An 11,946-nucleotide genomic window follows, 5' to 3' on the forward strand; every position below is an offset into this window, starting at 1 on the left:
ATCACGCCAAGTCTCAGGGAAATAGGATGGTTTAATATGTAAAGTGCGCAAACCAAAACCCGTGAACTGATCCGAATTAAGGATATAATAACCAGCAGTCAACTGGTACAAAGACAAGACATATATAGACGAACAAACGACCCTCAGGTGAGACGGATCGCGGGCTCCGCCCACCTGAGGGACGAACACAACACCACACCCACAGGACAAGCTGCTGCTGTAGACGGGGGCGACCAGTAGGGGGCCGCCGTACCGTGACATGTATATATCTTCTAATCCAGATAATGTCAATACTGTTGTTTCTTCTTGGATAAAATTCCTCTTACCCTAGATGGTTTTTCAGTAAAAATCTACCTGAAAAAGCTTAGGTGTCACTATCGATTGACACATACATATGCAATGTCAATAAGGCTGCCTTTGTCCATTTACATAATATTTGCAAGTTATCAGATGCAGAAAGCTGGTTCACACTTTACAGATTAAACTAATATAAAGTGTAAAGCTGTGAGGAATGAGGCAGGATGCATGGACGAGTTCCTTCAACACGTAGCTTTATTAGCTTACACAAGTGAAGAAACTGTAGCCCTCAGCAAACCATTAACACAAACGGATGCAACACTGAACTGAATATATACTCACACAATATATACTTGACACAATGAGCACCGCGTGTAACACATTGCACTAACAAGACAGGTGAACAGCCACACCCACAGGAAGTACATATACTTTATACACACACACACACACACACACACACACAGAATACATCTACACATGCCCAAAGGGAGGGGCCTGGGGCTGTAATGTGTCATAAAGGTATTTTAATTGGATGCTCTAGTCCCTAAAGAAACAGAATCCTAAATAGGGCTAGAAGGGCTAGTTTGTCTAAACTGGAAAAAACTGTCGTATGTCTTTTAACAAACGTCCAATAAGGCCATCACGGTGGTTCTTTCCAAGCCAGTATGTCCACTCGATAACTGCAAGATGCTCCTTCAACAGTTTTTCAGTTCTGTTCCCTCGCATTCTCCAAATTTGGCCTTTATAGATAGCCCAGGCTCTTTCCAAATGTTGTGTATGGCCACCACTCAGAGGGTCAACAAACCATCTTCTGTGGTTTACACTGAAGTGCATATATCCTGCATTTTCAAGTGCCCCCATGTAAGCTCTCCACTGATCACTTATAATTGTTGATCCTCTACGTACATGCCTTCTGATTATAGGGAGCAAGTGATGTCGTGATCTTTTTTCCACCAGCCTGAGAATGGGCCTTCTCCTATCTTCTCTCACACCAAGTATTCCAAAAACCCACTTTCTTCTTTTCCAGGTGCGCCCAAATCTACCACGGCCATACTGTCAAAAAATATATATATATACATATTGCAGTTATGACAATATTCTCAATAGTATTTGCCATATAATCACTCAACTACCAGGCATGTTATAATATGCTGACATATCCTCTTACAGTAATAAAAGCAATTCAATTATTTGTATTCCCATATGAGACTGAGAGCTGTATGCCACCACAGAGGTTATTTTTTATCCCACAAAATTTGTTAAAGGAATACTCCAAAATTTTAACCTCACCTGTTTTTTTTTACATCATACAGGTTTCATTTCTTCTAGCATGTATGACAATACTATGGCACTGTACAGGCCAGATCTATGTGTTTCAAGTCACCAGGTTTCCTAATCAAAGATAAACATATTGGAATGATATGAGAATTATTTTCTGGGGTATTCCTTTAAAATTTGTGCCAGGGTGAATAGCTCACTATAACACATATTATACATATCAGTTAAAACATATAAAGCCAGGTCTGAACTGAGAGCTGTTTTTACCAAGATCTGATATATATCCAGGGTAACAGCTGATCTTACCTTACGTTTATGACAGAAATTACTTTCATCTATTATCACAAACTCTCTCTGTCCTCCAACTTGCTGTCCTGTTCTTCTCCTCTTCCTTTTTATTGCACTCTTGCAGATCATTCGCAGTGTTTTATTCATTTTGGATAGCGTGCGTGTGCTTCCACAAACACCGTCTTGTATCAGATCGATTTGCCGCAGCCGTAATCCTTGTGCAAACCTAAAAAGAAAGATTGTAAAAACTCATGCATCACTTTTAGATTCTTTTAGGGCCTGCTGACTGTATTGTACTGAGTGGAATGAGTGAGTGAGTTTGTCACGGAGTTAAAAGCTAGGTCTGTGAGGGACCTCACATCTATTTAAAATAGCCAAATATCACCAAAAATATTATATTTTACTCTATATTCCAGACATATTAATTTGGTATGTCTTATGTGTTAAGACAAAGGCATTTTTGTTAGTTTTCTTTTGTTTCTTCTTTCTCAAAAACACACATTATATGTCCAATGGTTTTCAGACATTCCTTCTTTGTAACGCGTAATGCCCAGGCAACCCCTAAACTCAGTACTAGGAGCTCAACCCGACTACATCCCCCACCCATCTCCAGAATACTAATTATCTCTGCCAAAACCTGTTTGTAAAAAGAAGAAAACTAGAGTAAATAATTGTTACAGTTTAAAATTGCATCATAACCTTAACAAAAGAATGTACTTCAAGCAGCCAATCAGATTTCAGTTTTTAACCTGCTCTAAGTAAATGCCCACCCACTATTATTGCCATGCTTATAAAAAGATTTGGAAAATATTGAACTCTGAAATACAAGGAGATCAATAATTTCACACCTGTGGATAAATTTAATCCAGCTTTGAAGACTTATCTTGCTCCTCTCAAACATGGATCCTGATCTGACTGACTTCTTGACCGTCTTCCCTCTGTGGGTCTTATACCGACACTCCCTGGGCAAGAAATACCAGAGAAAGCATAACATTGAAATACAGTAAGATACACCAATCAGAGTAATTGTTCGCAGACCAATGCTTTCAGCTTAGGCCACCACTGATAAACAGGGTCTATTAATTAAGTACATTCTCATGCAACAATAACTGTATCACATGCCCATTGTCTCATATAGCTTTACTACCATACTACTGCTTAATTTTGTCACACAGACCGGTAAAATGTATTTAATAAAAGCTTCTATACTAGATGTGATAATTATTATGGAGCATGTAATGTTCTGTGAGTTAACATAGTGTCAAAAAAGCATTAATATTACACCACATATGTAATATGTGAAATATGAAGGGCAATGAGGGCGGCATGGTGGTGTGGTGGTTAGCACTGTCGCCTCGCAGCAAGGCGGTCTGGGTTCGATTCTCGGTCTGGGCTGCTCTGTGTGGAGTTTGCATGTTCTCCCTGTGCCTGCATGGGTTTCCTCCGGGTACTCCGGTTTCCTCCCACAGTCCAAAGACATAAATTGCCCGTAGGTGTGAGTGCGTGTGTGTTGGCTATGCGGTGGACTGGCGACCTGCCCATGGTGTACCCTGCCTTCGCCCGGAGATGCTGGGATTGGCTCCAGCCCCCCCGTGACCCCGACTAGCGGGATTAAGCGGTTCAGATAATGGATGGATGGATGAAGGGAAATGTTTTTATTCACCTGCTTATAAAAGTGAAGCATTTACATTCTGACCCATAGACTAATTCAGTCTGTATTTTGACCAGTAGCTGTACTGTAACTGTTGCACAATCTAAGGTGCAACGGAAATTTAGAGCAAGAAGCTACAAATAAAATACAAAGTTATGTCTCAATAGCAAACTATCCCATATAAGTGGTGTGTTATTACTTTTGTTTAATAAAGAATTATATTGTTCTTACCACTTAACTTAACTTACCACTGTGCCCCATCACGCAGCTCCAATCTTGGCTTCATTTGCATGTTTCACTTGCAAAGTCTGCACTTCATTCTTCTTTTCAAAAGTCTTTTTTTCTGAAGCCATTTTATTAGCCTTGCGGTACTTTTACTTGTTGCCCTGCCATCACAAAGGTGAAGTATTTTTCTAGCCAAATCCATTCCCTTAACATTAAACTAGAAACATCACTTTTCATTATGGCTTTATGCCTGCTTGGAGAAAAAAACGTGCGCGGGGTTGTCACGTGACAAATTCGCGCGGGCCCAAGAGCGTCTGCGTCAAAAGTGCAGAGCGATATTTCAAATGAGAAACCGAAACATAATTCGAGTGCTCAGAGATGTGCAGTTATTTGGATTAGCTCCTAACTTGGGCTCTGTTGTTACATGGGATAACACTCTCAATCCCGGTTCAGAACACTTTTTAGAAGTGAGTGAGCCTGTAAACGAGCCTACGTGGGTGGTTGTTATCCCTTGCCGTTATTACCCCGACTCTGAAGAAGAGCGTAGCATGGAGGGCGAGCGGAAAAGCAAAAGAATTAACGAAAAGAAACAACGAAGACTCGAGGAAGACTCTGCAGGTAAGAAACCCGTAGATATAGGAACATAAATGTTGTGGTTCTGGCGAAGATGAAACATGCAGTTAGCTAGCTAATTAACTTAGCTAGCTAAGTTGGCTATACAGTTAGCGATCTTATCTCCAAATTATATTCAGCGTGCTGCAGTTAGCTAAAGAAACGTTAAGTTTTCTGAACAGAAGTACTGCATTTTTTACCTTGTCAAGTGAGAGACTTTGTGGGATTATTTTGGTTTGTTGGAATTATATTTGTACATTGTTAAGTACAGTTTAAATGTATAAATGTGCAATTAGATACTGGCTGTCGCCTCAGTACAGTTTTGCAGTGGGGAGTTTTCTCAGAGGGCCTAAAAATATTCTTAAAACTAGTGGTGGGCCGTTAACGGCGTTCGTTAATTTGATACTCTTATCGGGCGATATAAAAATTATCGCCGTTAATCTATTTTTAAAGTTGGGTTGGGAACTGGGTCAAAATGGATAATCAAACTATGATGACTTTCAACTTGATAGTTGAGCTCGGCTGTATTCCTAACCAAATTGCACAGTAGGGGCGAGAACGAGTTTTCAAACCTGTGAATTACATATCGTACATGTGTTTACATGGATGCAGCCACGAAGTCGCCAGCTTTGCTTCATGGAAAATTCCTTTTTAGGAACGTAAAGTGTTACCGGAGCGGAGCTCGGAGCGGTCGTTTTCTGCATGGTCCTAGTGCTAGATTCGTCGCTATTTAAATATTTCTTTTTAACCGTTAAAACTGCAGAGGACCAAAACCGGCTTTTGAAAAAGTTCCCCCCAAATTACGTCCGTGAGGTTAAATGTACTAAATGTTGGCTTACATTTCAAATATTATGTTTAGCTGAATAAACATGTTATCAACCCCTTTTAATGTACAGTATAGGCTTTCAAATTCATGTTTAACTGAATAAACCGTTGAACACGAGTAGCCTAAATTTTATTGAGCATGTTTTTTTTCTTCAAATATCAAAGTAGAACAGCTTCCTCAAGCAGTCATTGATGCATTTTGGAAACAGGAGATGAGCCCCTGGTCTAATGCACCCTCTGTATTAAGAAACCCTATCTCAAAAACTGACTTTTAGTCATTACTTGGGTAGCACGCATATGAGCCATTTTAATATAGATTATAGGTATGATGACAAAATTTTCAAACAGCCCCAAGCTTAAAAAGAATTACATATCTAGACAGAGCTGAAATATACCTTTAAAATGATACCTGGATTTAGAAAATTGGTTGAGAATTGATAGTTATGATATTTGTAATATCATGTATCACAATAAAATATAATACATTAATTACAATAGAAGTCGTGTGACTGAAATTCACATAATCTAATTCTAATTAATCATAATTAATAATTAATCATAATCTAATTCGAAGTGATGTTAACTATATTACCATTTAACAACAAGTTATATCAGAAAACAATGAGATTAAACTACACAACACTGGTATCAGTACCGATTTCAAGAAAACACTGTGGGAATTAGTTAAACCGAGTCGCCGCTTTTAGCCTAAAGTTGCTAGCTACCGTGACGCTCGATACACAAATGTCAATCATGACTGCCTATTTTCCGCGGTCTAGTAAAGTACTTTCGCCTGCACAGATTTCTATTAAATTTGGTCAGTATTGAGATAAAAGCAGTATTTTTAGGTCCATATATTTCGATGGTGTCCGGAGCGTTGATGAAGCCCACAGACCGATTGAAAACAACAAAATATCTTCTCGCTGGTCTGCCGACCTGAAATCGCCTCAGAGTTTACTATTAGCAGTGCCTGATGACTGGCTGGGTTGTGCTTGACGAAGTCACAGTAGTATTCAGGAAAAAACATACACCTGCTAGGCGGTGAGGAGTGATGTTATATGACACCCTTACAAAAGTACAACGTAGTTTGGAACACATTACTGAGCCAGAATTTTTCGCATCGAACGTTGGTTCGTCAGCAGACCTATAGATTAATCTAGATTAATTTCAAGATTTCAGTGAGATTAATCTAGATTTAAAAAATTAATCTATACCCACCCCTACTTAAAACATAAATATATATAATATAATTTATCCAATTTAATCTACTTACAGTTTTACAATCGACATCTAAACAATTACAAAAATATAAGCAAATAAATTATTCAGCTGTGTCTATTCAATCTGTGTTGGAAGGTGAGGGGTTAAGTGGAAGCCTGTGGGCCTGTGTCTCCCCCTATCAGGACTGTGATGCCCGCTGTTCGTTTACAGAGGGCCTGGCAGTTATAATTCAGCAATACCAGTTTCAAATGACAGTAAAATTGACCAATCATATCTTCCCTCTTAGTGGGCGGGCTTAACTGTATGATAATTTCCGCCCGCTGTGGCGACGCTAGCTGTCGTTAGCGTACCACCGCTAGCTAGTTTCGATTCATTCCTTTGATGCCCTCGTACGTGTTGTTTACATATTCCGCTCCCGAGGAACACGGAGCTGTGAACCTTATTTTGCTTAAAATGTTATCTAGTACATATGTTATTGTTTATTGCATTTCTATAGCTGTACTGTCGTCTCAATTATTTTTCTTTATTGCAGTTAATTAGGAGAGGAAACAATTTTTTCCCGGGGGGGTGGAGGGGATGGGAGCAGGCCCAGGTTTAATGGTCACGGTTCACTACTGGTTTATTGTTGCAAATGTCATACGTGACCTTGCTGTACTGAGACATCACTCTGTCACTGTGTTTATACCTTTTTCTTTCTCACAGAAACATTTGAAGATCCTCAGGCATTAGATTTGGTAGTATTACCAGAAGGTTCTCAATGCCCAAACCTTAACGCTGCCAGCCCAGTCTTGGAAATTCCAGGTCAAAGGAAAATAATTAAGACCTCCACCCAAAGCTCAATGGTCAAAGGTGAGATTTATTTATATAACCCTTTGCACAACAAATGTCACAAAGCAGCTTTACATAAAGTTTTACAAATGCATGAGGGTCCAAGGAAAATCTCCCTAGGTGAGATTTAGGTTATAAACCAACACTCAAGACAGAACACAACCTTCACTGGATGGCTCAGCTAGCAGTCCATACTTTATTATTCAACTGGCAAAACATTTTCTAAATGCTTTGTCTGAGAATAATAAAGCAGAATAAAAGAAGTATATTGGATTTGTAGAGATAAACATTACATGACCATCTACATACAGTACATGTGCCGGTCATTAACATGCATGTGGCTCCATCAGATGTGTCTATAGTAGCATAATTAAAGGGACGGCCTGGGGTGACTATAGTTCACCCAAGGTATATACTATAAAGCATTACCTCTTCAAACTGATAACAAGGATCTTTAGACCTTATCCTGTTCAGTAGATGACAATAACGAGGAGCCACATATAATCAGTAATGATCAGTTTATGTTGATAGTTGATCTTGTGTTCATTCAAAAATACATATTCTGCCTTTGAAGGAGCAGCACCAACCCTTCAGGCTGCTTTAAGGAGAGCAAACGAAGAAAATGCTGTTCTGAAGGTGAAAGTGAAAAGTCTTGAGGAGAAGGTTGGGTTACTAGAGAATGACAAAAAGTTTCTTCAACAAAGACTGAGTGAAGGTAAGCAGTGCAGGAGGTTGATTGACCAGGGGCTGCATTACAGAAAATGCCTATCTTTAGTACTAAATAAAGAACTGAGAGGTCAGGGTAAGATTTGTTACAAATATAAATCTTAAATTAGAATACTAAACTACTTGTTTGAGGTTGTTATTGAGTAGTTATGTGGTGACAGTGGAAATCAAGTCTGGAGTGTCTGGGATTTTTGAAATGTTAGGAAAAAGACATGCCAGTTATTGTGAGTTTGTTGCCTGTCAAAGCTCCCTAAAATGATAAAACAGATAAGTTAAACAGAAGGATAAAATTATGAAGTTAGGCTTCTGCCCTACATTCAGATTGAAGTTGCCTTGGTCACTAAACAGACAAGATTTCAGTGTTGGGATGTTTTTGTAATATGACCCCAGTTTACCAGTTCCATCTCATGTTTACCTGCCTGATTTAGGATTGAAAGAAAGCATGATATCTTCTCTGTTTTTACTGTTGATATTTAAATGTGATGTATGTTATTGAAATTGTGGCTATTGTTATTTAAGCGCTGGTGATGAGGAAAGCAGCCTCTGGACAAAGACCTCAGTCACACGTGAGTATTAGTGACAGCAGTGAAGGCGAGGACAGCAGCAGTATGGAAGAGGATAGCACAAATTCTACATCTTCATCTTGCCAGCAAAAGAAGAGAGAGAAAGAGAAGAAAAAGAGATTGTGGAAAAAAGCTAATAAGGGCGAATGTAGAAATGTGGTGATGGAAAAAAAGAAGAGGCAAAAGAAACGACAGCTGGATTCTGACACAAGTTCTGACACTGATGACTTCCCAAAACAAAAGAAGAGCAAGAAGAGGAAGATGAAAGAATATCCAAAGAAGAAAGGTATTATTATTATTACAACATTATTACTTAGTAATAATGCATAAGTACTTACTTTGCTCCTTAGAACGTTCAGTTGTTGCTGTTTTTCAATAATTTTGCATTCTATCTGAATTGCGAGTTTGTTAGGTACATCTAAATAATACTAGTATTTATTTGACTTTTTAATCAGTACACCCGTCATATACGTGCACTTTGTAGGTTTACTGTTACTAATATTAGACCATTGCAATAACCAATTTTGTATTTGTCAGCCCACTTTTTACTACATCCAATGAAAAGGCACCACCAAAGACACACCTCTGAAAGATATAATTGGGGTGGCGGTCTATTTTCATTACATCAGTGACACTGTTATTGTAGTGTTTGTGTTGCTTGTATGACAGAGGTGTATCTGGAATTTTTACACATCATTGTCAAAGTCCCAGCCAAAGGCGGCTATGTAGTCAGAAGCAATCGTTGATCACATGCTAGAGAAAGACTTGCTAATCCCAGTCCTAGCAACCCCACACTATGCTTTGTCACATCTAGCACATTTGAAGAAATGTATTTTATAAGTAAAAAACAGTCCGTATTGGTCAGGTATGTCGAGTAGGGAAACAAAAATGTGAAGAGCATGGAGTCACTATGACTAGGATTTGCTAACGCAAATGACACTGACAGACGAATTGTTATATAGATAATATGTGCAGCAAATGAGTGTTATACAGTTAGTAATGGTAAGTCGACAAAACACCTATATTATAAAATGAATGTGGGTACAAAGTAGTAGTATCGAACAAACTGCCAGCTCAGTGCAAGTTAGATAGCCTTAAATTTATTTTGTTTTGCAGTTGGGATGCCCGAAGATGTGATTTCCAGATACAGGCGTGTTCTGAAGGCTGTGTCTAGAGGCATGTCGAAAACTGATGCTTACAGTTATGTTGGTGTCAATCGCAAAACAATTGTGGACACAGCAGCAATTGCAGAGTTAAAGCAGGTGGATCCTGAATCTTACCACCAGATACGGGCTATGTTCCACAAAGGAAGAAAAGGGCACACCTTATATGATTTTGCAGAGCAATGCAAAAGTGTATTTTCAAAAAAACCAGAGCTCAAAGCCACAGTTGAACGGATGAAAGAAGATGGCAGACTGCTAGATATCCATACCTATAATTAAACAGTGCTTTGAATTTACATAATTTTCATGTGAACTTCATGTGAACTAAACTATGGTAACACAATTTATTTGATTCTGTTTCATTTGGCAAGAATTGTATCAATGGAACACATAGATTACACATTTAAATTGCTTAATTTTAAAGCACATTGGTAAAATATTCTATAATGTGAATGTTGGATCATTTGTTTTCTTTGAAAGTCTTTGTTTACAGTTTAAAATTACAGGATTATGTTATCCATGTAGGTCATGGATAGTATTGGTTATAATATCTGTTAGGTTTGCAACTTTATTGTTATTAAGGACTTTTCATTTCTTATTGTGTTATTGTGTTGCGCACTTCTGAATACTCATGCAAGTGTGAAGGTGATTTTTTTACAGTGTTGTGAATAAAAAACTGAACATGTTGATGCATAAGTCTTTCTTGGGAAAATAATGTATTATATTAGTTATTACTACAATTAATTGATTATCAAGTTATTGTATAGGTACACTGTGACACTCATCAAAAACAGTAATCAGTTTCTGCTAGTTCTTAAGTAGTAGTTAATAGTACATGTAAGATACCTAAACTTCTCACTTTACTTGTGGGGACACATAATAATAAGTAAGGTTGATGTTCAAGTAATTAATGCTTCATTAATGACTAACTAACAACACTAAGAAAGTGATGTACGTTAACACTTTTTGTCCAAGACAGGTCACCAAATGCAGTAGCTTTCAATATAATATAATAACAACACTGGTGTGCATGTGTACTTGAGGAACTTCACCAGGTCAGAGCTTGCTGATGTGAGTCCAACATAGATAAACAACCAACATGCAAAAAAATGAACAAACCTTAAAGGTATACCTGCCAAATGGCAGTGGTTTGGTAGTTCTAGTAAGTCAACTGTACTGCTAAGTAAATACGTGATTACTTATTCTGAAGTTACTTACTGTGCAGGCAGGAGACGGGAGCAACGTTTAAAGCAGCGGCAAAAACGAACAACACTCATGACAAAGGTCGAACAACAACTGATGAAGGACATGGGCATTATGCACACTTACATATCTCAACAATAATACATGTGCTTTGAGACTAGAGATAGGTGAGACATCTAGACATCGCTACACACACACTCACACACGGGCGTATCCAAACCAGTGTAAATGCACACAAAGATACGCCGGAGTGACAAGTACATAAGCATTAATAAAGGACTGATTAAGTGAGTAGTTACAAAAATAGATGAAGACAACTTATTAATTACTTATATGTGAACTAACAGTGAAGTGAAGAGTAATTAATGAAAACGATGATGATAATTCTCTATTACTTGTTGCTTAGCTAATAAGTACATAAACATTAATTAAGGAACCGAAAGAAAGTAGTTACAAAAATAGATGAAGACTACTTATTAATTACTTATATGTGAACTAACATTGAAGTGAAGAGTAATTAATGAAAACTATGATGATAATTCTCGATTACTTGTTACTTAGCTAATAAGTACATAAACATTAATTAAGGAACCAAAAGTAAGTAGTTACGAAAATAGATGAAGACTACTTATTAATTACTTACATGTGACCTAACACAGTACTTTATTAAAGTGAAGAGTAATTAGGGTAAAACTATGATGATAATTCTCCATTATATATTGCTTAGTTAATAAGTAGTTAAACATTAATTAAGGAACCATATTGTAAAGTGTTACCAAAAACTCCCTATGATGGTGGGAAATAGGAAGAAACCTCGGGAGAACCAAGACTCAAAAGGGAACCCATCCTCCATTGGGCGGCCCGTTAACACACAAATTACACAAAATACAGACAAATACACAAGTCACACACAAATCACACAATCAGACTAAGTAAAGGTAAAAATGAAAATTCTGGGTTATGATATTGTCACTGTAAATGTCTGTTGATGAACGCCAGGCTTTCATTCCGTGTCGAAGCAGCGATGCTGGTATTGTAGGCTCCGACTGCAATGTTACTCTCC

At 38.0% G+C, this 11,946-nt stretch overlaps 1 protein-coding gene and 1 long non-coding RNA gene across 3 annotated transcripts; one reads left to right on the plus strand and one right to left on the minus strand.

Annotated features, from left to right (window-relative positions):
• Positions 1 to 434: 434 nt before the first annotated feature.
• On the minus strand, positions 435 to 3,750 carry LOC143490242 (uncharacterized). The gene is made up of 3 exons (XR_013124907.1): positions 2,715 to 3,750; positions 1,885 to 2,092; positions 435 to 1,353 (listed from the first exon to the last, which is right to left on the minus strand). It is a non-coding gene; the product is annotated as an uncharacterized LOC143490242 (long non-coding RNA).
• An 86-nt stretch (positions 3,751 to 3,836) lies between these two features.
• On the plus strand, positions 3,837 to 10,376 carry LOC143490289 (uncharacterized). 2 transcript variants are annotated; one of them, XM_076988942.1, is made up of 5 exons: positions 3,837 to 4,360; positions 7,103 to 7,249; positions 7,803 to 7,943; positions 8,474 to 8,803; positions 9,634 to 10,376. In XM_076988942.1, exons 1-5 carry the CDS (start codon positions 4,087 to 4,089, stop codon positions 9,957 to 9,959), a joined length of 1,218 nt encoding a protein of 405 aa, XP_076845057.1. In that variant the 5' UTR covers positions 3,837 to 4,086; the 3' UTR covers positions 9,960 to 10,376. The 2 variants fall into 2 exon arrangements, with proteins under 2 accessions (XP_076845057.1, XP_076845058.1); XM_076988943.1 differs by having other exon boundaries at positions 7,115 to 7,249.
• Positions 10,377 to 11,946: the final 1,570 nt, after the last annotated feature.

Source organism: Brachyhypopomus gauderio, unplaced genomic scaffold (assembly GCF_052324685.1).
Source record: "Brachyhypopomus gauderio isolate BG-103 unplaced genomic scaffold, BGAUD_0.2 sc64, whole genome shotgun sequence".
NCBI classification, from domain to species: domain Eukaryota; kingdom Metazoa; phylum Chordata; class Actinopteri; order Gymnotiformes; family Hypopomidae; genus Brachyhypopomus; species Brachyhypopomus gauderio.

Excerpts from the sequence above, each read along its gene's own strand:
- LOC143490289 (XM_076988942.1), top strand. The coding sequence starts at position 4,087 with ATGAGAAACCGAAACATAATTCGAGTGCTCAGAGATGTGCAGTTATTT. Across the intron at positions 7,250-7,802 it reads CCAAAGCTCAATGGTCAAAG|GAGCAGCACCAACCCTTCAG; the intron begins GTGAGATTTATT and ends CTGCCTTTGAAG. Across the intron at positions 7,944-8,473 it reads TCAACAAAGACTGAGTGAAG|CGCTGGTGATGAGGAAAGCA; the intron begins GTAAGCAGTGCA and ends TTGTTATTTAAG.